At 38.2% G+C, this 27,588-nt stretch overlaps 1 protein-coding gene across 1 annotated transcript in view; it reads right to left on the bottom strand.

The window, feature by feature from the left end:
• Positions 1-27,588, bottom strand: part of GRIN2A (glutamate ionotropic receptor NMDA type subunit 2A) — a 1,242,307-nt gene that overhangs the window by 528,660 nt on the left and 686,059 nt on the right. Inside the window, exon 7 of the mRNA XM_044089077.1 lies at positions 10,270-10,499. Coding sequence (XP_043945012.1) covers positions 10,270-10,499 — 230 coding nt within the window. The remainder of the gene's footprint in view (positions 1-10,269; positions 10,500-27,588) is intronic.

The raw sequence follows: 27,588 nt of genomic DNA, 5'->3' as shown, positions 1-27,588 counted from the left end.
TCCATCCATAATCCCACCCACAACACATTCATCTTAAAGTAGCACTGTTTGTTAGTGACAGCCACAGTACAACTAAATGTTGCTTTATTCCCAACAGAATACATTTATACAACCTTAACTACAAAAAAACGGAACTATTTCCCTTTCTTTATATGGCAATAAATCCAACACTACTGAGGAAATGCTTCACTGGATTTCCTCAACTTTTTCACAAGAAACCATAATAATAGGTGACCTCAGCACTGACTGGTTCTCTTACAACACTGATAATCCCACTAACTTCATTAACTTACATGGTTTCTCTCAGGTTATTCAAACTGCCACTAGAATAGACAAAACTTCCAAAAGGCAATTTATATTAGACTTAATCCTCACCAACAAAGCTTTATTAACCTTCCAATCCTATTGTCTCCTGATAGCATAAGCAATCATCTACCCAGGTGTATATTACGTTATCAAATTTCTAAAAGTTCAAATGTCATATGGTCAAAGCCATATGATCAAACTTTTAAAAGCTCGAAAAGCGGAAAAAAAAATAAACAGAAAAAACCCACCTGACCGCTTTAAGCAAGGGGGGGCAAGCCTCCCTGCACTCCCCCACACCCCCCGCTCTTTAAATATGCCAACTCCAAGATGGAACCATAGTGCAGGAAAGGGAAATCTTCCCATTCTGCACTGTACGGAGATCTCAGTTGAAACGTTCAAACTTTTAAAAGTTTGACCCTATGGTGTCGAACATATGACATTCGAACTTTTAAAAGTTTGATAATGTAATATATCCCCTCATCTACCCACCTACTTGTTCAGACATCATCTTAATCCCTTCAGATAAACCTATTTCAATATAATTCATAACAAAAAGAACTTCGACTCACAAACATTTCTTTCATTTTACAAGTCTGTGATTGGTCATCTCTAAAAATTCTTCCCCTCAACACTGCTGTACTCTACTTTAACACCACCTTCCTCAATATTTTAAATAGGCTAGCCTCCAGCAGAACCACTAAAATAAAACCATACAATGCACCATGGCTAACAAATGACACCAAAAACTTACTAACGCACAGACACCATGTCTGGACATTCTGTCATACCAATAAGAATCAAGCCAACCCAGAGAATTGCAAACAACTTAGAAACAAAGCCAAGTCCCAAATTAAACTTGACAAAAGCTTACTATTCTGTTACATAGCAACAACACTACAACAGTCCCAAAAAATTCTGGTCCACCATAAAAAACTCCATCACTCCGGGAACACATCCACCCCCACAACCACTTCCAACACTGACAGCATTGTGACATGATTTAATAAGTTCTTTACAAATTCCATTCACTCATTTACCAACACAATACTCCTACACCTATCACAAATCTTTCCAGCAACACCAGTGTCACCTTCTCCTTCAACCTGTTCAAACTCTCACCATAAAAATTACTTTCCAAACTCAAACCCACTACCCTTGCAGCATATAACCTACCTACAGAATTCCTAAAAATAGCAGCTGACATTATTGCCTATCCCAGCACTGATTATCCACTCTAAGAACACTATGTCCCCTTAAACTGGAAAATATCTCATATTATCCCCCTGCACAAACAGGGCAACTCTACTGAGCTCTCCAACACCCCTTTCCAACATTATAGAACAATGTATACATATGCAGCTTCTAAACTACCTACTAATAATCTCTACCTAATAAGTAGCACAGATTCTGTCCACACCAAAGTATGACAACTGCCCCCCTGAGTTTCACTAATACCATTAACCAACACAGAAATAATGGGAACTAGTTTCTTCTGTCGTCTTCGATCTCTCCAAAACCTTTGATACTGTCTGTCACCAGAAACTGCTTGAATTTGCCACCATTAAACTTACTCGCTCTTCTCTCATTTGGTTCCTTAGCTACTTATCTGGGAGATAACAAGCCATCGCCTGGCAACAGGAACTCTCCTCCCTGCTACCTGTCAACGTGGGAGTACCACAAGGTTCCATTCTTCTTAGCCCCCTACTTTTTAGTATCTTTACCAACCGACTCCACTCATCTACTCCCTTTGCCTCCATCATACTATATGCAGCTGACTCATCTCTAATTTGTGCTGCACCCCCCCTGAAAACAACTAGTATCCACAACTCAACAGTCCTCGAAAACAACTAGTATCCACAACTCAACAGTCCCCGAAAACAACTAGTATCCACAACTCAACAGTCCCCGAAAACAACTAGTATCCACAACTCAACAGTCCCCGAAAACAACTAGTATCCACAACTCAACAGTCCCCGAAAACAACTAGTATCCACAACTCAACAGTCCCCGAAAACAACTAGTATCCACAACTCAACAGTCCCCGAAAACAACTAGTATCCACAACTCAACAGTCCTCGAAAACAACTAGTATCCACAACTCAACAGTCCTCGAAAACAACTAGTATCCACAACTCAACAGTCCCTGAAAACAACTAGTATCCACAGCTCAACAGTCCCCGAAAACAACTAGTATCCACAACTCAACAGTCCCCAAAAACAACTAGTATCCACAACTCAACAGTCCTCAAAAACAACTAGTATCCACAGCTCAACAGTCCCCAAAAACAACTAGTATCCACAACTCAACAGTCCCCGAAAACAACTAGTATCCACAACTCAACAGTAAACAACTAGTATCCACAACTCAACAGTAAACAACTAGTATCCACAACTCAACAGTAAACAACTAGTATCCACAACTCAACAGTCCCGAAAACAACTAGTATCCACAACTCAACAGTAAACAACTAGTATCCACAACTCAACAGTCCTCGAAAACAACTAGTATCCACAACTCAACAGTCCTCGAAAACAACTAGTATCCACAACTCAACAGTCCCTGAAAACAACTAGTATCCACAGCTCAACAGTCCCCGAAAACAACTAGTATCCACAACTCAACAGTCCCCGAAAACAACTAGTATCCACAACTCAACAGTCCTCGAAAACAACTAGTATCCACAACTCAACAGTCCTCGAAAACAACTAGTATCCACAACTCAACAGTCCCCGAAAACAACTAGTATCCACAACTCAACAGTCCCCAAAAACAACTAGTATCCACAACTCAACAGTCCTTTTTAGCAGTCAAGTTATGGCTATCGGATTCACAACTAATTTTGAATCCCTCCAAGACTAAAGTGGTGATGTTTTACCTCAGTAAAGCATGATATCCCCCCTACTCCACCCCAAATACATTCCTTCAACCACACCGTTATATCAGCCATCACCTATACAACATTAGGCATATTAATAGACAATAATCTGAAATTTGATTTACACCCATCACAGTCCATCAAAGAGACACATATTAAACTAGGCTCATTGTATAGAATGAAGCCTTTCCATACTGACACTAGATAGGATATAGTCCGTACTCATCTACTCTCCACCCTACTACATGCCTCCCCTATCTTCACAAGCCTAAGTAAAACTGACCTAGCCAAGCCTGAAACCTGATATAATAAAATCACAAAATTTGCTGTTAACACCACATAGGTCTTACCACTGCTCTGCCTTACGTCAACTAAAATGTCTAAAACTACTCCACCACTTGACTTACACTCATCTCACGTCTGCTCACAGAATAGGACATCAGGCTGATAAAATCCCTGCACTTTTACCACTGCTCCAACCTTATACTAACACTCATCTAGTCTTACCCTCCAATAAATCCTTACTACAGGTCACTAAATCTAACAATAAAGCAGAAAACTGTCTCTACTCTAACTACATCTTCAAAATATGGAATACTGTCAACCCATCTCACTTTAAAAAACTCCTAAAAGACTTCCTCAGTAACAATTGGCTTTGTTCATGTACTGGTCCTAGCTAGACCCACTCCCTTAACCACCAACTCTACCAGCTCTACTCTCATCCCATATTCACCACATCTACTTGCAACTCCTGCACGTATTACTTTACCACCTATCCTCTCCCTACTCATCAGATACGATCCTTCTAACTTCTCCTCGCTTACTAAACTCCTTCGATTATACACTTATTCCCTCTGTCCCCTCACCTCCATCCATGCATCCTCAATCGATTATACACTTATTCCCTCTGTCCCCTCACCTCCATCCATGCATCCTCAACCTCTTTTTCGCATTTTGCACATGGGCCCGGGGTGTCACTTCTACGGGGTGGCTAGCCATGCCAGAGTAGTTCATGCGTACCACTCACGTGCACACATACTCACACCTACAGCCAATTCAGAGTGTCCAATTAAGCTACTGCATGTCTTTGAAATGTGGGAGGAAACCAGAGCACCCAGAGGAAACCCACACAACCACAGGGAGAACATGCAGACTCCACACATGTCCCCTCACATATTCACCTAAAATTCATCCATTTCTCTGGCTTCCTCTCTCCTGCTACTCTCTCTCCCTCATCTGCTCTGTTCAACACTAACTCCTACCCTCCCTTCCCTGTTTGTGTGCAGACAGATAGTTTTATATAGATATACATATGCACACACTTACATATATGGATATAATAAGGTTCATAAGTTAGTACTAGGCTAGCTGCCTTTTTTGGGCCATTTGATGAGAATCAAACCCTGCACCTTGTGTTTTTAAGGTAAACACCTTAACCATTATGTCATCCTCCCACCCTATATCTATCTATATATCTAACTATATAGCTATATCTATCAAGATATATATATATATATATATATATATATATATATATATATATATGTATATATATATAGATTCACATTCATTTTATCTGATCACAAGTGGTCTGAAAAAGGATCTAAGCATAGTTAATGTAATGATATTCTCAAGTATCTCAAGTACATTCTACCAGTTATAAATGTGATAATACACATATGGATATATATTTATATCTATATCCATTTATCTGCCTCTCTCTCTCTCTCTGTATATATGTGTGCATATATATATATATATATATATATATATATATATATATATATATATATATATATATATATATATATATATATATATAGATATATGTTTGTGTGTGTGTATTGGGGTGGGGGAATATGTCTTTTCTCTGTTATTGTGTAATCTCATAATTGATATATTTAATTATATGGGGTGCAGGAAGACACCCCCTCCTAGCATGCATAGTTTTCAGTTAAAATTATTTTCAGTTATATGTTGTAGAGGTTTTTGAGTGTCATTCTTTTATTTACTGGCTTTGTCCAACTGGGTTTAGTCAAAAAAAATTTTTCAGTGGAGGCCTGGTGAGAAAATCTCCAACATATTATAACAATTTTTAAACAGATATTCAGTACTATACATGAACAGACATTACAAAATACATATTAACAAGAACACATAAATTTCCTAATTTGATTGTATTCATATTAAAACAAAGGCAACTATTACAGCATTAAATATACTCATGCATTAATAGGTGTTGGATATTTAGCATTCGTAGAGGTCTGGCAATGTCAGTGAGGTAGGGTTTTTACTCTCTATAATGTATCTACTTTCTGAGGACTTTTTAGCCATGTGTGATACATGGTGGTCAAATTTCAAGTGGTCATCTATGATGATACCTAGAAATTATGATCGGTTTGCTTGTTCTGTCATGACGTTGTTGACACAGATGATAGTGAATAGTGTTGTTTTGGGAGGAGAACAGTAATTTAGTTTTGTTATTGTTAAGAAATGGCTGTGAATTATTTAGCCATGTTTCAATTGATAAGAAGGATTGTTGTTTAATATTTGAGAGTTTAGGACAGATTTGGCAGAGCAAAATTAGGGTCAAGTCATCAGTGCTTTGAACTAGGGTATCATGTTGTAGTGTAATGGTTATTGATGAAATGTTGAAAAGTATGGGGCCTATTACACATCCTTGTGGGACTCCAATGCTAACTGGCAATAAGGTGGAGAAATCATTTCTTTTCTCCATTTGACTGCTTCTGCTTTGTTTGAGAGGCAAACCTGTCAACCTCTTAATACAGGAAATCTGGACAAAGCCTCAGAAAATGGGATGACTAAGGCCCCAAAATAGGGGCACATTTTAAATATTGCTCTTATAAACTGAGAGAGTTGCTAGAGTAACAGGCTTTGTGTTAGCATACATTTCCTGAAGGATATGAAGTCTGAAAGTCAAATGTATGTCATAACTTAGTCAATTCAATCCTCAGATCATCCAAGTGAATTGCCAGAAAACACAAATTTTGAGAGGAATACATCAAACATATGACACAAAAATCTAGACATTCTGCAAAAAACTAGATAGTTGAGAGAAATGTTGAGAGGTATCTATGGAACAATTACAGTGAAGAGTTTATGAGTCTTAAGGATGAGAATTTATGTAAGAGTTTCTGGTGGGAAACAGTATCAAAAGCTTTTGATAAGTCTGGGAAGATGGTAGAAACTAGACTTCCTGTGTTTCTGCACATGTTGACATTATTAAAAAACTTCAGAAAATCAGTAGTTCTGATTTAATGAGACAGGAAGCCGTGTTTGGTTAAAGACAGAAGTCAGTTATCTATTGGATAGTTGAGAAGTTGCCTGTGAACCCATTCTTCTAGCATTTTAGATAGGGGAGATGAAATGGCAGTTAGTCTATAGTTTGAAAGAATGTTATTGATTCCACCTTTGGGCAGTAGAATAATGACTGTTTTTTTCCCCATAGAGAGGTAACTTTATTTGTAGATACGGATTGATTTATCAGAACTGAAAGTGCAGTTGCAATAGCCTGTTTTAAGATATTCATTAATTAAATTGTCAGGGGCAATTGTAGTAGACTTGAATTTTTTTTAAGTATTTGTTGATTGTATCTGTGGGCACTAGATGGAAGGAGAACTATTAAAAGGTTATCAGACTGACTCGGGAGCTGGATTATTCACCTGGTTGGGCAATGACTGCTCTGCCTATATAAAGTGACTATGGAACTGATTGGCTATGGTGTCATTTTGTTTTTGTGTGTTTGGTGTTGGCTGTGTAGCTTGTCCTGAATTTACCACCTTATTGATTGAATTCCAAACCAGTTTGTACTATTACTATGTATGTTTTGATTGGCTGAATAGTTGATTTTCTTATCCCTGGTGATAAGTTGTTTAGTTAAGTTTCTTAGTTAGCTATATGCTTGTAAAGTAGGAGCTGTTTTGTTTTTTGTCCGGACCTTTCATGTTTTGCCTTTTTGCTTCATGAGTTGTTTAGTTGCTAAGGATAGCCAAGGGGCAGGGTTGGCTTTGACTATTTGAATTATGGGGTGTGGGGGGAATGGGGGCTAGTGTATTTAGAGCACCTAGGAAAGTTTTGTTGAACTCAGAGACAACATCATCTATGGGGAGAGTCATTACTGTTTCCCAGTTAAGGAGATGTAATGTATTAATTAAAGTGTCTTTATGAAAAACAGTATGTTTCCTTACGAGGCTGTAATAATGTATATTGGCACTGCTGCGTTGGGGGCTTATGGTTTAAATTGGTAAGTGACCACTTATGCTGTCTGACAGTGTTCCATCGAATGATATTTTATATGGAGAGGATGTTAGGATGCACTTGAGGCTTGATTGTCTGGCTGTGGCTTGTTTATATCCAGTTAGTGAGGTTATAAATTGGATGAACTTGTTAAGATGTATATGGACGGATTTTCAGTTTGTATAGTTTGCAAATCTATATTAGCATCACCTAATATTACAGTTTTATGAAGGATTTTTTGATGAGATCTAGCGGAGAATATCTTCTAGTCTTTTAGCATCATTACCTGGGGGAATGTATATACCCATCACTGTGATCATCTTGTGAGTGTTCAGGTTTAGCATGGTTAGTATGATTTCTGATTTAGAGAAAGTTGTCAGGGTATGGAGGAAAAGTAAGATATCTAGTGTGTTTTTGTAAAAATGGTAATACCAGCAGCTTTTTGCTGCCTCTGTCTAATCGGATAATGTTATAGCCTGTCAGGACAATTTCTTCCTTTTTTGTTTTCTGGCAGAGCCAGGAGTCTATGTCCATATAAACACAGAATTGACTGTTGTTGACTGGTTTACTCCAACAAGGACACATGATACTGCAAATAAAGTACCATGCACAGTTCTGTAGGCCTTCTGAAGGAAGAAGATGGCAATGTAGTGCACAGGAAGGCAACGATGTAAAACATTGAGAGCAGTCAAGGACGCTCAACCAGTTTTTATTCAAAAACATGTCAGAGAAAGGTGATTTGATAATGGTACATAATGCAGTAAAGGCAAAATAAATCAGGATTGCCCTGGTGAGGAAAGATGTAGACATGAGGGAAAAGACCATCAGTTTGGAGAATGCAGTTTAATCTTGATATGATAACGTATTTGTTAATGCAGAATGTGCTTGGCAGAAGGACTAATTTAGAAGAATGAGAGATAGAACCAAAGACAATTAATTAATTCATCCATTCATTCAATATTTCATTACATTTCCATACATCTTGTACCATTTTCTGAGTCATAGCAAGGCTGGAGAATATCCTGACATTCATTGGAAAGAAGCAAGATAGAGTGATCCTGGATAGAATGCAAAATCCTGGATAGAATGTCAGTCTGCTTTATCATACACAGACATGTGCTCTCACACACACACACACACACACACACACACACACACACACACACACACACACACACACACACACACACACACACACACATAAAAATCTGCCTTTCCTTTACAGTAATTTCTGCATTCAGTGGGGAAATTTGTCCTTGTTACACAAAAATCTCAGTCCCAACTGCTTATAAGTGCAACCATTTCTATCCTCAGCTTTGTCCACCCTGCTACAGTTATCATCATCTTGTTTATTTTTTTAATGAAAAAGTACCAAGTGACAGCTCCTGGGAATATATGCTGCTAACACTGCCTGGAAATGGAAGATCTAGGCTCCTGTATCTGATCTGATGCCTCCTGTGTCTAGTCTGATCCGGTCATCTGCAGATAAGTAGACTGTCTTAGTACTCATCAAATCATTCACTGACCATTTCTGAACCTGGCAAGTATAAAACAAACCTATTCATGGCATCTGTGAGTAGACAGCTGATTCCAAAGCAGATATTAGATATTAACAGGCCTTGGCACACACTAGCTATGACCTGTTAGTCTGTTTCATGGGCAGAAGGGATGCAGTATGCTTTTTCATGCCTGCGCTCATTTTCAGAGCAGTTTAATTAGTTTTAAAGTAAGTATTTCATACTACATTAATTGTTATAACAAAGTTTTCAACTCTGAGTTTTGCAAAGTAATTCTTACATTTTAAAATTATAGGTGATTTTTTAATGTGTAAGACAGAAATTCAAGACAGCTTAGCAATCTCAGCACACAGTACCTTGGCAATGCTTTTGGTTGGTAAGATAACTCAGTGCTTGCTGTAAAGGGCACCAAAGGCAGCTATAAGCCATAACTTATTTTTTGTTGACTGAGAAGATGAGCTGATTTGCTTGGATCCTTTTCTGCCGTAAAATGAGAACACACCAAGCATTACAGCAATAAGCACCAAAATGTACTGACTATGCATTTTGTTGTGTTTGCATGAAAGCAAAGGCTGTTTTTATCTTGCCAACTAATGCTATTCAGTTGCACTGACTCCTGTATAGCAACCCCATGAATAATTACTGTCACCCACAGGTTTTATTAGGCACACTGGGGACAGAATTAGATTCCCAGGCTTTTTGTGCATAATTCACACACACATTGCATGCGCACCTATGGACAATCCATGCTCATTATGCACAAAATGCACATACATTGCATGCACACCTACTGGCAATTTAGAATCAAGTCTTTGAGCTGTAGAATGAAACATGACTACTGAGAGAAAACCCACATAAATGCAAGGAGAACATGCTGAGTACAAATAGAAGGCATCTCAGCCAGAAACTGAGGCACTGTGCAATAGTTGTTTTACGGTACAGTAAATCCTGGATTTAGTCAAACTACAACATTCGTAAACCTAAAAAGAACATGCATTTTGAAACAAGAATTTACATGACAAGTCTGTATTAAGTAAGGATAACAGTGTATTCATTCAGTGTAAGAGTGGTTAACCACCAGAGGCATAAATTCTATACTCCATATCTGTGGTGCAGTAAAACATAAAAAGACAACTGAAAATGATCTGTTGAATTTATCACTGGGTAAATTTTATTAGTTAAGAGTGTCTGACTCTTAATTTCCATTAACACACAATGATGCATTAAAACTCATATTTGTTACAGTGCAAGTGAGAATTATAAGGTTTTAAGAACTCTGCGGTCCGATCTCAAGAAAGTCAATTACCAATTACCTTTTTATCACTTAATCCAGTCACTTGATCCACAAATTCCTCCTGGATCATGAAGGCCGCCAAGTTGGCAGTATAACTGGCCAGGAAGATGACGGCGAAAAAGGCCCAGACTGAGACCATGATTTTGCTAGTTGTTCCTTTTGGGTTCTGCACAGGTACAGAGTTATTGAAGACCAGGCCCCACAGAAGCCATATTGCTTTTCCAATTGTAAATGAAGGGCCATGGGGTGCTGAAACAGCAACATTAAAGAGAAGTTAGTCTTTATTTCAATCAGTTTTCTCAGTCATTATGTGACTTATGAAACAGGCTGATAAGAAACGTAATACTTTTTTCATAGATGCTTACAGTGGTAGTCAGACAATGCAATTTACTGAGCAAATGGGAGCAGTCAAAACTGAAAGTACTGGTAAAGATCTCACACACACACACACACACACACACACACACACACACACACACACACACATATATATATATATATATATATATATATATACACACACACACACACACACACATATATATATATATATATATATATATATATATATATACACACACACACACACACACACACACACACACATATATACACACACACACACACACACACACACACACACACACACACACACACACACACACACATATATATACACACACACACACACACACACACACACACACACACACACACACACACACACACACACACATATATGTATACAGATAATTGTAGATTTGCATAGTAAGACCTTTGGCAGATTTGTGCATAACAACTAAAGAACAAAATGTAAATCAGGTGTGACCACCTGGATGAATATGGATACAGCTAAATGTACACTGCATCTTACAGATTAATGGCTGAAGGGTTTAGGCTCATCTAGTTAATTCAGGACTGTTATCTATTTGGCAGAAATGGGTCCCTATAAAAATATTGGCACTCAAAATGCCTAGTACCAACATACGTTAAAAAAAGACAAAATGCTGAAGACACAGGAGAAGAGCAAATCTTGCTCTTCTCCTTAAAATTTCTGAACTTATATATACCATCTCTGAGATTTCCCTACCTCAGAGAAAAGGGGATATTCTGAGAAAAAGCATCTCAGATGTGATATATACAAGTCCGATGTTTTTGGCCATTCAGTATCCATATTTCAGGACTCACACTAGCGAGTCCTGACATCTCAAACAGTTATGTATGTCTTACTATTAATTACAAATGTATATTGTCTTACACATTACTATTATGTACATATAATATTTTAGTATTTCCAAAGAATGAGAAAATGTGATAGCAGAAAGTATTTTCTTCAGCTTATGTGTGTGGAGCTGGTCTCCTTGGGCCCCCACTGAAAAGGGGCCTTGTGCCCAGCTGGTCTTTCCTAATAAACAAAATGAAAATAAAATAAAATAAAATACATAAATACTCTAAAGATAAATGGGGGATTCATGGTCTGCAAGTATTTTTTGGAAATCTATACTTTGGAAAAAAATAACATTTGTTCTCTGGCTGTTTATGCAGCTCTGGCATTTCACAGGGGTAGTGCTTCTGGAAACTTTATTGAAATTCAGTAATTATCGGAATGTATTTGTGACTCTATTAGATTTCACTAGTGAACTCACAAGATCCATAGCAATCCAATCAAATGGAAGTTCAATAACTGACAAAGGTATCAGCTGACTTCCAAACCAAAGATTTGACACCATCTTTTGAAATTCTGGCTGGGCTTCACAGAACTTCTTATTTTTTTTTTTTGCAATATGCCAGTGAAAGGGTCTATATCATAATACTGAAATATTAAAAGTTCGAACTACTAAACTTCGAACTTTAGCGATCGAAGCTTTAATACTTCGAATGTCAAAAAAAAAAAAAAAAACATTTTAAGTCCAAAGCAAAAAAAGAAACACTCTATGCAGGGAGGAAAGCCCCCCTGCACTCCACACCCCCCCACTCCCCCCACTACTTAAATATACCAACTCCAAGATCGCACTACAGTGCAGTAAAGGGAAATCTTCCATTCCCGCACTCTATTGCGATCTCTGTTATATGATTCGAGGTTTTAAAATTTTGATTATTAAAGGTCAGCCTTTAGTGATTCGAAGTTTTAAACCTTTGAACATATGATAGGAACCCCAGTGAAATTAAATTATAATTCTAGCTTGAGTTTTGTCTATCTATATGTGTCCTCTCAAACTACAGTTACGTGGCATTTAAATTGCAAGCATTCTAGTAGGCCATGGAAGTAAGAGTTAGCTCAGTATTTCTTCGTTGTTACTACTTACCTTATACAGCAAATTATTCCTCAGCTTAAAATATGGGCATGGGATGGGACCAACCTGGTCCTGTTTTTTCACCTACTCTGGGTATGCCTACTCTGGGTATGCCTTCTCTTGCCCTATTTAGTGTTCATCCCTTCACTGCACTTTCTTAAAATTTCCATTATATATCTGAAAATCTGTTTAGTCAGGAACATTTGTGTCAGAAAACTGATATAAAGTAGAGGGTAAAGCTTCTTCACCTAAGAATACAGGTGCCTCTTGCTAGTGAATTTCTTTTACCATTGATTTTGCTCAATTATTTATTTTTATTTCAATAACTTGTGCCTCTTTTCTGTCTCTAAAAACTTACTGCTGAAAGTCTTGTTTCTTATTAGCCATCTCAACTGAAATTACAGAGAAAAACCTTGGATTCTGTCCATCTTCCCTCATTCCATTTCCCTCTCTGTGTAACTATGGGGCTCTTCATCTCTGCCTCTATACAATTTGTATAACAATTTTCTGAAATGATTCTATATCTTGCACTATGGGTTTTCCTTTAAATCCCAGCAATGACTTTTCACTAATTCTACCTCTTCTATCAAATCAAGATTTTAATTATTTTTGAAGTTTCTACAACTATCCCCTTTGTTCTGGTGGTGCACTTTTAACAGTGTGACAGGCTGCTGTTGCCCCTTCCATTCCTGCTAGGGGTATATTCAGTACAGGGGTTAACATAATACTGCGTCAGGCTGTTGGTGACCCTCCCCCATTTCACCAATTGTATAGTCACTGCTGTGAGTTCTTAGCAATCTGTAAGACTGCTACTGCCCTCCCTCATTTTTGGTTGAGGTATATTCATGCCACAGAGTGTCTAACTGTTCTTCATCTCCAACATTTTTACAGAGACTTGACCTGGGGAAAGTCTTACCTAGTATAATTGTGTATGTTAAGTTAAGAACTAAAGCCACAGGATGCAATACTTTTATCTACCAGTGCCTGAAGTTCCACTTCTGTTAAAGGCTACTCTGTCTGTTCTGCATGAATACATATCACTTCCATTTTCCTTTTATCACTTGTTTTATGTTTGCAAACATAAGGTCATTTAGTATGTATAAACGTACTTCCAGAATCCAATAACTTTCTAAGCTCACTCCCATCAATTAATGCAGTGCATTTAGCTAATTTAGTGGTAACATACTGACACTATGTGAATGCAGTGCATTTAGCTGATTTAGTGGTAACATACTGACACTATGTGAATGCAGTGCATTTAGCTGATTTAGTGGTAACATACTGACACTATGTGAATGCAGTGCATTTAGCTGATTTAGTGGTAACATACTGACACTATGTGAATGCAGTGCATTTAGCTGATTTAGTGGTAACATACTGACACTATGTGAATGCAGTGCATTTAGCTGATTTAGTGGTAACATATTGACACTATGTGAATGCAGTGCATTTAGCTGATTTAGTGGTAACATATTGACACTATGTGAATGCAGTGCATTTAGCTGATTTAGTGGTAACATATTGACACTATGTGAATGCAGTGCATTTAGCTGATTTAGTGGTAACATATTGATACTATGTGAATACAGTGCATTTAGCTGATTTAGTGGTAACATATTGACACTATGTGAATGCAGTGCATTTAGCTGATTTATTGGTAACATATTGACACTATGTGAATGCAGTGTATTTAGCTGATTTAGTGGTAACATACTGACACTATGTGAATGCAGTGCATTTAGCTGATTTAGTGGTAACATATTGACACTATTTGAATGCAGTGTATTTAGCTGATTTAGTGGTAACATATTGACACTATGTGAATGCAGTGCATTTAGCTGATTTATTGGTAACATATTGACACTATGTGAATGCAGTGTATTTAGCTGATTTACTGGTAACATATTGACACTATGTGAATGCAGTGCATTTAGCTGATTTAGTGGTAACATGTTGACACTATGTGAATGCAGTGCATTTAGCTGATTTATTGGTAACATACTGACACTATGTGAATGCAGTGCATTTAGCTGATTTAGTGGTAACATATTGACACTATGTGAATGCAGTGCATTTAGCTGATTTAGTGGTAACATATTGACACTATGTGAATGCAGTGCATTTAGCTGATTTAGTGGTAACGTATTGACACTATGTGAATGCAGTGCATTTAGCTGATTTAGTGGTAACATATTGACACTATGTTGATTCAATCACTTTATTTGCTATTCTATCACATTCCATTGGCACATTTACGTTATTATCATGTTTGTTAGAAATCACACTCACTTGGACATGGCATTCTCAGTATTACTTACACACTGGTTAGCGGTGTTACTTCTTCCCACATCTAAATAATTCATCTGATGACAGTGTTTTTTGGCTTAGTCACAGTGACAGACAACAGCATTCTTAATTACAAGAAATTTAGGATATTCTGCCTCAAACATTGTTTCATTAGTCAGTAACATTTCTTTTGGCATGACAACTATTATTAGTTTCACTCTGGGAAGCCCAATTATATAAAGTACACTGGAGTCCCCTTTCTAATTTAGCGACTGCTACAATGTCTATAATTTTGCATAAACCGTTTGCTATGTCCAGTTAAAAACGTCAATCCTTGTGTGTCAGGGACACCTTAGCTGTGGCTCACATCTCTATTTTTTTCTGGTTTCTTTTAGTTAATATATTCAGTTCAGTTTAAGTACATTTCATCTCTTAGGTCCTCCTCACTGAAGGCAAGATGTTGGTACAGTCAGACTGATCCCACTCACTTGAAGGGCATACATGTTGAAGGCAGTAAGATATTTCCTATGTCATTATCCTTGCAGAGTTTCTTCAGAGGTAGCGTGGCCTTTGGGGAGGTCAGTATACCTGAAAGCATTACAAATTGCTGTGGTAACTGTGCCACCCACTGTTCCATTATATGTTTAGAGTCTCCTGGCTCTTTTAGCAGGTCCCCATTTCTGGTAAACAAAACAGGAAGTTAACACAACATTTTCGGGGGGAAGTATAACTCATAAATACTGCACTTGCAGACTGTTACCATTATGAAATCCAAGTAATTTGGCATAAAAAGACTAACAAATATTGCCTACTTCTAGCCACCAGTGTGGTAAGCACATCACTGGAGGCTGTTCACTTAGGATAGCCACCAGTGTGGTAAGCACGTCACTGGAGGCTGTTCACTTAGGATAGCCACCAGTGTGGTAAGCACATCACTGGAGGCTGTTCACTTAGGATAGCCACCAGTGTAGTAAGCACGTCACTGGAGGCTGTTCACTTAGGATAGCCATCAGTGTGGTAAGCACGTCACTGGAGGCTGTTCACTTAGGATAGCCACCAGTGTGGTAAGCACGTCACTGGAGGCTGTTCACTTAGGATAGCCACCAGTGTGGTAAGCACGTCACTGGAGGCTGTTCACTTAGGATAGCCACCAGTGTGGTAAGTACGTCACTGGAGGCTGTTCACTTAGGATAGCCACCAGTATGGTAAGTACGTCACTGGAGGCTGTTCACTTAGGATAGCCACCAGTGTGGTAAGCATGTCACTGGAGGCTGTTCACTTAGGATAGCCACCAGTGTGGTAAGCACGTCACTGGAGGCTGTTCACTTAGGATAGCCACCAGTGTGGTAAGCACGTCACTGGAGGCTGTTCACTTAGGATAGCCACCAGTATGGTAAGTACGTCACTGGAGGCTGTTCACTTAGGATAGCCACCAGTGTGGTAAGCACGTCACTGGAGGCTGTTCACTTAGGATAGCCACCAGTGTGGTAAGCACGTCACTGGAGGCTGTTCACTTAGGATAGCCATCAGTGTGGTAAGCACGTCAGTGGAGGCTGGTCACTTAGGATTTCATCAGGCAGTTAGTAGAGATGACTAAAGCACTTAGCTGCTAATGAGTAACTTCCTGCCCCCGTGGTGGAGGGTTTGATTCCTCCCACCTTCATTTGCCTACAAGACACTTACCTATACACTGCTCCTGGGTCACTCCCTGAAAATAAATAATTTGTCGATTGAGCTTACCTGGACAGCAAATAGGCAAAAAAAGTAAAAGTAGTGGTTTCTTTACCATTACAAAATTTAGAAGCTCATTATTCATTATGATAAGATTGTAATAGAGTAAATAAAAAAATACATGAAGCACTATGCTGTAAAACAAATCAAACCTCACACCACAAGTTCCAGGCCAGATGAACTGTGTACTAAACTGAGTGAATTCATCTGGTCTGGAACTTGTGGTGTGAAATAAAAAAATATATTTTAATACAGCTCTGACACTTCAATCTGTGTACTTTTAAATGTAAAAATTTAGTCTGTGAAAGTACGCAACATAGCTGATTGAGAAACTTACATCTCACTTCAGTCAGTCACAGTTTGGCAAACAACTTACCATTAAATAGCTCACGTTGTAATTAAAAAATCAAACAAACAAAGATGCAGGACTTTTGTGCAAGCAGTAAGTATTGCAACATTCCTTTTAGGTCCGACAGCAGAGTAGCAGCTCCATAAGCTACTTATTATTTCTGTTTGTTTGTGTTCTGCTTTGGAGGAAGGGGTAAGTTACACTGGACCACCAATGCAATCAGAAATATTGTGTGTGTGTGTGTGTGTGTGTGTGTGTGTGTGTGTGTGTGTGTGTGTGTGTGTGTGTGTGTGTGTGTGCATGTGCTTGTGTGTGTGCATGTGTGTGCATGCACATGTGTGCATGTGTGTATGTCTGCGTGTGCGTGTGCATGTACATCTGTGTGTGTGTGCATGTGCGCGTGTGTGCATGTGTGTGCATATGTGTGCATGTGCATGTGTGTATGTGTGCATGTGCATGTGTGTGTGCTTGTGTGTGTGTGCATGCATGTGTGTGTGTGTGTGCATGTGTGTGAATGTGTGAGTGTGTGTGTGTGTGCATGTGCATGCACGTGTGTGTGTGCATGTGTATGTGCGTGTCCGTGTGTGTGTGTGTGTGTGCATGCGTGTGTGTAAGTGTGTGTGCATGTGTGCACATGTGCGTGTGCATTTTCGGGTGTGTGTGTGTGGACATGTGCATGCGCATGTGTGTGTGTGCATGTGTATGTACGTGTGTGTGTTTGCACGTATGTGTGCATGTGCATGTGTGTATGCATGCGTGTACATGTGTGTGTGTGCATGTGTGCATGTGCATTGTGTGTGCATGTGCATGTGTGTATGTGAGCATGTGCATCTGCATGTGTGTGTGTGCGTGTGTGTATGTGCATGTGTGTGCATGTGTGTGTCCACATGTGCATGCATGCATGTGTGCATGCATGTGTGCATGCGCGCGCGTGTGTGTGCTTGTCTGTGTGTGCATGTGTGTGTGCACATGCCCACGTGCATGTGTGTTTCGGTGTGTGTGTGTGTGTGTGTGTGTGTGTGTGCCTGCGTGTGCGTTTGTATGTGTATGTGCATGTGTGTATGTGTGCGTGTGCATGTTATTGTGCATGTGCATGTGTGTGCATGCGCATGTGTGTGTGCATGTGTGCATGTGTGTTCACATGCAAAAACAAGCTGAACTTTACTATGTTTAGTAGAATTTCTGTCCTTGAATGGCAGTAAAATGGATGTACACAGTTAGAAAAGTGCTATTTTTAGTGGGGGTGTCTGACTGTCTGTGGGTTAAAACAATTGAATTACGATTGTCACCACATCACAAATAAAATAATTATGAATGCAGACTGTCAGAATCTGTATAAGAAAGAAGGTGAAACAAATATCTTAGGAAACATCTGTTTCTTTTGATCTTAAACATCAGTGGTGCAACTAATCAAAGTGAGTAAACTTGGAAGGAAACAATCTTTGTGAAAGATAAAAAAGCGTTGTCTTAAAGACAATTAGAGATTTAGTATATAGACAATTTATATGACCTCGTCAAATCTAGATAAGGAGTAAACTATCCGCATGGGGCTTATTTTAAGGGAATGGACTACAGATATTGTGTAAAAATATTTTTATCTTATTTTATAGCAGTAAGGATGACAGAAATGATACTTCAGCTTTCAACTTAAAAATACATTATTACATTTGCACAGCATACCTGTTTTGGTTTCTCAGTCATTAGGATATGATATTGTGAAATGTTCAACAGAACTGGATCATAATAAAACTGTACACATTTCCTCTTTTCACAGGAATTGTTGTTTGTTTGTATAAATTATTATCCAAACATGATATTCTGAAAATTTTACAAGAAAATTCAGAGACACATCCCAGGAACGGTCAGGGAAGCACAATAAATTAATATTGCTATAAATATGAAATACAACAGACTGTATTATGTTCAGCTTCAGTGAAATGTTGGCATATGACATTTCTTTATATAAAGGATGCACAGCATAGCAAGAACATATGCGCACTGAGTTGTTTATTACTCTCACTGGATACAAGCAGCCACTAAAAATGCTTGCACTGACCACTGTAATATGGCCACACTCGATTTGTTGTTGAGATGAGTTCAGATTCTTAAGGAAGGATGGAAATGTAATCTTATGTTCCGAATGCAAGTGAGATTCCTACTTTTCTCACTTCTGATTTCTCATTACAATAATTTATTTTACTCTCACTCAACAATATCTTTCTTACTATGACTATCTTCCTAAAATACTTTTTTCTTCCTTAAAAGTAATTTTTTTTTATAAAAACTGATTTTACTACACCAAGGATATATACTGAAACTAATGTATTCCATATGCTTGTATATTGTTCTCTGTATAAATATATCCTTATATGTATGTGATACATATGTTAGATGTAAATCCTTGTAGGGTATATAATGTCTGACTTGTTTCTGCTTAAACTCTTTTATGCATCATCTTATACTGTATATAATTCTTCAATTTTTGTTTAAAGTTTCATGACTGATTTAATGATTGTAAAATGACTGGAACTTTCCTCCCTGGGCCCACACAAAAAAGGAGTTCATAATAAATCCAGTCAGAAAATCTCAGTAAATAAAGGCAAAATAAACCAAATTAATAACATTAAAATAAATGTCAGACTTTGAGTCTTTCTGAGATGTGTTAAACGGAGAGAGATTTATGGCCTCTTATACATAAGTTCCAAAGTATATTTTACATGCTTTTCACTGTGACATTCTATCAACACATATAATCTTTCTTTTCTGTTACGGGTGGGTATATGACATGATTCATGATGTCAGTGAAAGCCACATCCAGAATATAAGATAAACCTCTGTTTCCTAAGTCAAAACAGTCGGTGGCATTTATTATTACAGATCATTGCAACTTAAAAATATGTTTTGAGAAGGGTGTTGAGATTATTGAAAATAAGAATACATTTCTGTGGTTATCTGTGATTGAACTGCTAAATATTCTTAAGTACATAATATATAGCAGACCTTTATGAATAGCAAGGACATGTCACTATGCTTAATGTTATCACATCTATAGAAGTATAACTGCTTTTCATGAATACTCTCCAACTCATGCATGAAATATCAAAAGATTACAATAAAGAAAGATTAAAAATCTAACAAAATTAAAATAATTGTATTGCAAATATTATCAGACAGAGTCAAAAAATTTTAAGGAATTCATGGGAAAAAATAAATAATAAAATACAAACATGAAAAGGAGGAATAAAAAACACCTGCAGCATGAATAAAATAGACAACAGAAACTATATTAGTAAATTTGAGGGACAAATAGGCATATCTTACTGCACAATAAATGACTTAAGAGTCAAAATGTAATGACCACTTGAAAAGTAATGAACACTTAAGGCATTTCTATGGATGTTTTTGTATTTTTTGTGTTCTCTGTGCTTGGTGAACATATAGCTACTGCTACTACCACCTACTCTTTCCCATTCCATCATATAATCACAAGCTGTTTGTGGCACAGCCATTACTCAGGCCCTTTTCCCCATGGCTGACACATTCTGTTGTGGATTTGTCTATTCCTGCAAAGCATACACCTCCAGCTGGCAGAGCCGCATGCAGTGCAACTGTTTCTCTAGAAGGATTTGGCATTATTTTCGGCTGGTCTGCCATCCTCATGACCATTTACTGCCACCTGGTTCCTCTAGTACCTGAGCTGCTAATCTGTCTGGGGTTGTCTGAGTTTTAAATTTAGGCATCAACTGTCTATGGCATGGAGATGGACTAATTCTAATGGTTGTTTAAAAGCGTACCTTAACTTTCAGTACTCGGTGATATAACTTGTCTAAATCATATCCATATATTCAATAATCATATCCATATATTCAATCTGAGACAGAATAAGCTGGAAGCAACAGTGCAGTATTTGGGAGTTTGAAGTTGAAACCTTAAGACTACTCGTTTCATATTTCTAAATGTGTACTTATGAGTGAAGAAAGTTATAGAGTAGAACATACTGTAAAAATAAAATCACATATTATTGTATTCAGAAATATTTTTTGGGTGTGATCCATTTCTTTTCATTTTTACTCCACAAAGACTATCCTAGGAATTCAATAAAAGGCTTAGAATGAGCCAGGCAACTTGTTATAAAAAAGCACTTCCTCCCACAATGTGCTGATTTGTGATTCAGAGATGTTATCCATGATGAGGTAATATGTTGTTGAAGGCTAGTTTGCATATCTCTAAATTGAATGTACTATCAAGACATGCAGATCATTGTTGTGGTATTAAACAGGTGCTCATGTGGGCAGTGGCCTCAAGTCACTGTCTCTCTCTCTCTCTCTCTCTCTCACACACACACACACACACACACACACACACACACACACGCACACACACACACACACACACACACACACACACACACACACACACACACACACACACACACACACACACACACACACACACACACACACACACACACACACACACACACACACACACACACACACCACTCCCTAACCTGTCTGGCCTCTCATTTTTTCCCACACTCTCATAGTATTTGCAGAGCCATTATGGCATTTATCTGTAATGGTCTGGTGGCTAGTGTATCCCATCAATGACCACACTGCCATTGCTGCCATTACAGCACTTGGAGATCATTCTATGGTGTCTAGTGTATCCTTATATTCCAAATGCCCATTGCGCTGTCTGTGCTGTTATTGCACTTTAAGAGTATTCCCTGGACTCTAGTGCAGCCCCCCCCCTTCATCACTGTACTGCTGTTGGGAACATTATGGCACTTAAAGAGTTATCCTTGGTATCTTGTGGTTCCCCGGTATGTTCATGGCAGGCGGTTGAACATGGCCATGTTCAGTACCATGTTGTGGTAGGGGTCATGCTGATCTACACAGATGAACGATTTCTTTAATCACTCGGGTAAGTAGATACATACCCAGATGCGATTCTGGGTAGAGACCCCATGGCTAATCTGCAGTGCTGCACATCCCCATGTTAGAGAACCATGCAACACTATGTAAGGGTGCAACACTATGTAACGGTGCATCACTATGTAATGGTGCAACACTATGTAAGGGTGCAACACTATGTAATGGTGCAACACTATGTAAAGGTGCAACACTATGTAAGGGTGCAACACTATGTAACGGTGCAACACTATGTAAGGGTGCAACACTATGTAAGGGTGCAACACTATGTAACGGTGCAACACTATGTAAGGGTGCAACACTATGTAAGGGTGCAACACTATGTAACGGTGCAACACCATGTAAGGGTGCAACACTATGTAACGGTGCAACACTTTGTAAGGGTGCAACACTATGTAACGGTGCAACACTTTGTAAGGGTGCAACACTATGTAAGGGTGCAACACTATGTAAGGGTGCAACACTATGTAAGGGTGGTTACCAAACTGGGGAAAGACACCATGATGTGCGCAGGGGTGTACATTTCATAGTACCTCCTTGAATTCCCCTGTGTCTCATCCTACATGCACGCTCTGCTAATGTATAAGGTACCTGCTATGGGTCTGCACAATTAACAGAATCATGTTTCATATCCATAGGCAACCAGTGGCATGATTTAAATTAAGCAGATTGTGACCAGTTTGTTACTGCAGATAAGTATAGCCACTAAAGCAGAGCTGTACTTTTTGCTGGTCTTAGCAGATGGTTTATGAGTCGTACTGGTTGTGGGAGGGAGCTAAAATCCCTATAACGTAGGGTATGGAAGATACAGTGGAACTCCTAAATAATGTAGCACTTGAGGTGTTTTATTTCACTCCCTGTTTTACTGCTGTTTTAGTTTATACTACATGTGTTTAGTATCAATGTACTTATGTATGTTTGTTTCTTGCATCAGAGTTATACACAAGCATGCAAACACACACACACACACACACACACCCACACACACACACACACACATATACATGCATATATATAGATTTAGATATACATGTGGGATGATGGAGAGAACTGTACATATAAGTATACATGCACACATATGTGTGTGTGCGTGTGTGTGTGTGCGTGCGTGTGTGTGCATGTGTATGTATGTATGTGTGTGTGTGTGTGTGTGTGTGTGTGTACGCGCGCACACATGCATGTTTGTGTGTGTGTGTGTGTGTGTGTGTGTGTGTGTGTGTGTGTGTGTGTGTGTGTGTGAAATCATAAGTTATTTTATATTATACAATAACTGGCCTTTACCATTCAAAAACGAGCACACTGTTTTGTCAGCCCATCCAGTGTGCCTGTTGTAAATCATGCATATACCAATAGAAGAAAAAACGGACTTTCTTCTATTAATATATTTTAATATATTAATAAAAAAAATAAATAAAATTTGAAATCTGGACAGTTCAGAGGTACGAGAGAGGCAGAACAAAGAAAATACATAAAAAATCAAGTATGTTATGCAAAACTAAAGAAAAGTACCTGGCTTTCCTTCTATTTTCTCTATCCTGGCTCTCTCATACCTCTGAAGTGTCTTGATTTCAAACTTTATTAAAAAAAAAAAAGATGCAGCAACAAAGATCATCCTTCCTTCGTTGCTTCCTTTCCAAAGCACTGATATACTGTATAAGCAACACATGCCCAGTACATCAAGAAAGACCCAGGATACGTAAACAAACAAGGAAGAACACCATGCTGCCATTATACAAGCACATTATTTAGGAAAAGTAATTAATTTTGTTCTCAAATAATGTCATTGTATAATAGCAATACCCCATGGCTGTGTGTGGGTAATGCTAATTTACCCATGGCTGGCTTTGTTTGAAACCTTGCCAACCGTGGGTAAATCCAGCATTACCCACACCCAGCCATGGGTTATTGCTTTATGATTTTTGTGCTGTCGAGTTTTAATTGAAGGCTATTTAACCAATGGTGTTTAGTGATAACTCAAATGGAACATTTTGACATCCAAATGAGCTACCTACAACCCAGGCACACAGGACCTTAACAAGTCTTCTTAAGAATGCCATGTTATGAATGAACTATTACCTCCCTTAAGCTGCAGCACTTTGCCTATATTAGAGAGTGAATCCAAGTACTTGATGTAAGATTAAAACCCTCAGTCTTCTGGGGATCAGTGATGAATGTGCTGAACCACTTAACAATGACTTTCAAAACAGAAGTAGTTCTCGCTCTAACCACTGTGAAACTGGGCAACATCATCCATTAATAAATTTAAATGTGAGAGTTTTATTTAAATAATGATCCAAGGAATGCAATATTTCATATTAAGTCTAATTCAATATATAATAAACTAATGAAAACTAGAAAAGAATTTGCCAACAAACATACAAGACTTTAATACCCAGACTGTTTTGTCATACTTTGCTTTTGAATCCATGTACAACAGTTTTGATGATCTGCAAGCTGGAATTATCTTGCTGGGATTTAATGAGCTATTCAGTGTTATCCCACATGAAAAGATAAGAAATTTAAAGGTAAAAATAAAAGTAAACCTTTTTAATTTAAGCTGAGAAAGGTCATAGTTATCTAACAGAGAGCACAAAGTTTTAATGAAAAACTTTAAATCCAGCTGAGGCAATTGACAAATGGAATCAGAGACGGTTGCCCTCTTGTTCCTACATATTAACTTATGTTCTATGAAAATAAATAGAAGCGTACAGCTTAAAGTGTTCAATGAAGATAGCAAACATGATTTATAAGTAGAACTGCAAAATGGTTCTTATTATTAGAGAAAAAGTTAGACTTATTGGGTATTGGAGACTAATTAATATATAGAAGTACAAAATGCGTTTGGATCCTGACAGGTATATGAGTATAACAGCGGAGAATACAGAGTTACAAGTGACACTAAGGATAGTGAAACAGAATACATTCATCGCTACAATCTGAGGGGCACAGGTGAAGTGTTTAACAAACTGGTGAGATTAACTGTGAAACTGTGAAAACTGTGTAAATAATTCTTAATTGCTATGTAAATCCAATGTAATTTTAACTGTGGAGCTTTTCTCCCCGGGCCTCCGCTAAAAATGGACCTACATCCAGTCGGACACTCCCAGTCAACAAATGTAAATAAATAAATAAATAAACTCAAACGTATAGGCTGAGGTGATAATCTGTCAATATTTTTGTACATAATAAGACACCAGCTATAATTCATAATATTTGGATTGGTTTTAGATAGAATGACCATTTATTTAATACAAACAAGTGCAGTTAGTACAGAAACAAGAATCATCTTTAGTTTTATTCCGGTCATATAAAACAAAACACTGAATGGTCACCCACCACAGCATACAGAAAAATAGTGCAGCTGTAAGACTTTAACAGTTTAGTCCTTCTTTCGGAAAAATTCCCTAGTTAAACTGTTTATCTGAGATGCTTGCAAGTTTTGCTTTTACTTTGTGCCTTGTCCAGTCACGTAGCATGTAAGTATACATCACAAAAACAGGTTTACAATATAACAACCTCATATTCAGTTTTCTGATTTAAATCATTCAGTGTCTTGCCAGACAATATAAGTAATGTAGATCAGTCAGCTGGAATTAAGGAAAAAAATGAAAAAATAAAATAAAAACCCAGAACATATGCAAGTGTAATTCATTTGTTAATTTACATATCTGCTTTTTCCATTGTAATGGCTGCATAGTGTCGTTGAACCATCAGCTTATTTAAAAGTTAAACCATGAGAGCTGAAGTCTGCACAAAAGGTATAGTTTAAGTCAGAGTTCATATATATCATTTGTTCATAGCAGAATATAACAACCAACAGTTTCAGAAAGTGTCATTCTTATATATCTGTGTAAAAGTGTTAACACAGCAGAATACCTTAATGGAAGTAACACAACAGCAGATAAAAGATGCATGCATCACTAGTTACCTTTTTTGTTTTCAATCCTTTACAGAAAAGATTTATATTCTTCAAAACAAGTGATAGAAGTAGCCATGGTTTTTAAAACTGGCGAAGATCATAGGGGTAGGTATACCATGCAAATACCACAGGAGTAGGTGTAGCCTACACATACCACAGGGGTAGGTATACCATACAAATACCATAGGGGTAGGTACACCATACAAATACCACATGGGTAGGTATATCATACAAATGTCATAGGGGTAGGTATACCATACAAATGCCATAATGTTAGGTATTACCATACAAATACCACAGGAGTAGGTGTACCATACAAATACCACAGGGGTAGGTGTACCATAAAAATACCATAGGAGTAGGTGCATCATACAAATGCCATAATGGTAGGTTTACCATACAAATACCACAGGGGTAAGTATATCATACAAATACCACAGGGGTAGGTTTACCATACAAATACCATAGGGGTAGGTGTACCATACAAATACCATAGGGGTAGGTATACCATACAAATACCACAGGGGTAAGTGTACCATACAAATATCACAGGGGTAGGTACATCATACAAGTACCACAAGGGTAGGTGTATCATACAAATACCACAGGGGTAGGTATACCATACAAATACCACAAGGATAAGTACAAATGCCATAGGAGTAGGTACAGGTGTGTTCACAGGTGTGTTTATAGGTGTGTACTAGGCTAATGGTCCTGGGGCTTTTAGAAGCCTAGCCATAAGATTACCCTGGCATAGTGCCACCCGACCTTAGTTCCCAGTGCCTCTGTCGTGTAGAGCCACTGGTGTTATCCCTGGGGTGAATTTTCTGTTTCCCATCTACTCATCAAGATTTCTCTTGAAGAGGGTCAGTGAGGTGCAATGCTTGACATATATGGGAAGTCTGTTCTATAGCACGGGCAGTCTCTGGGTTATGAACCTGCCCCTCCTGCATGTTCCGTTAATTATGGTAATGAGGTTGAGGTCTCTGGAGTATGTGGTGCGGAGGGATTGGGATTTCTTTAGATGTGGCATTTCTAACAGAGCTGGGTCAGACATGACTTTGTAAGTCAAGCAGAGATCGCCTCTAAGTAGGTGATATGAGACAGATAATAGTTGGAGTTTTTTGAGTCTGTTCATATAGGACAAGTGTTAAAGGCCTAGGATCCTCTTTGTGAGGTACTTTTGTGGCTTCTCCAGTTCTTGCAGGTGTTTAGTGAGGTGCATGCCAAATGGGGCATTGTACTCGATGATTGGTCTAATGAGGGAAGAGTAGAGGGAGACAATGACCTCTTTCTTCCTGCATGCAAAACCCTTAGTAATGAGATGTGCCACATAGAAGGACTTTCTGACCACAGTGGCAATGTGATGATCAAAAGAGAGGTTGCTGTCAACCTGTGTTCCCAGATCTCTTATAACGTCTTCTGTGTTCAGTGGACTACCATCGATGTGGTAATTCATGGGAACCGGGTTTTTCATACAACTACCATAAGGGTAGGTATACCATATAAATACCATAGGGGTAGGTGTACCATACAAATGCCATAGGGTAGGTATACCACAGAAATATCATAAGGGTAGGTGTATCATACAAATAGGGGTAGGTGTACCATAACACACACAGGGTCTTTGGTCACTATTACTATTCTTTGTTTTAGAAATGAGATTGTCAGATAAGCACTTGTGACTTTCAGGAAGCACTTTTATTCTACTGAGTATTATTGATTGTTTCACACAAATGTGGGAAACTTCAAGAAGGTGCCTGTGATCTTATCCTTCTAAACACAGCAACTTTGGAATAGTATGCCTGCAGTGTTCCTGCACAAT

This window comes from Protopterus annectens, chromosome 12.part0, assembly GCF_019279795.1.
Source record: "Protopterus annectens isolate FY-2018-M chromosome 12.part0, PAN1.0, whole genome shotgun sequence".
NCBI classification, from domain to species: Eukaryota; Metazoa; Chordata; order Ceratodontiformes; family Protopteridae; genus Protopterus; species Protopterus annectens.
Note: the sequence above shows the minus strand (reverse complement) of the source record. Positions and strands in the feature narration are given on the sequence as shown.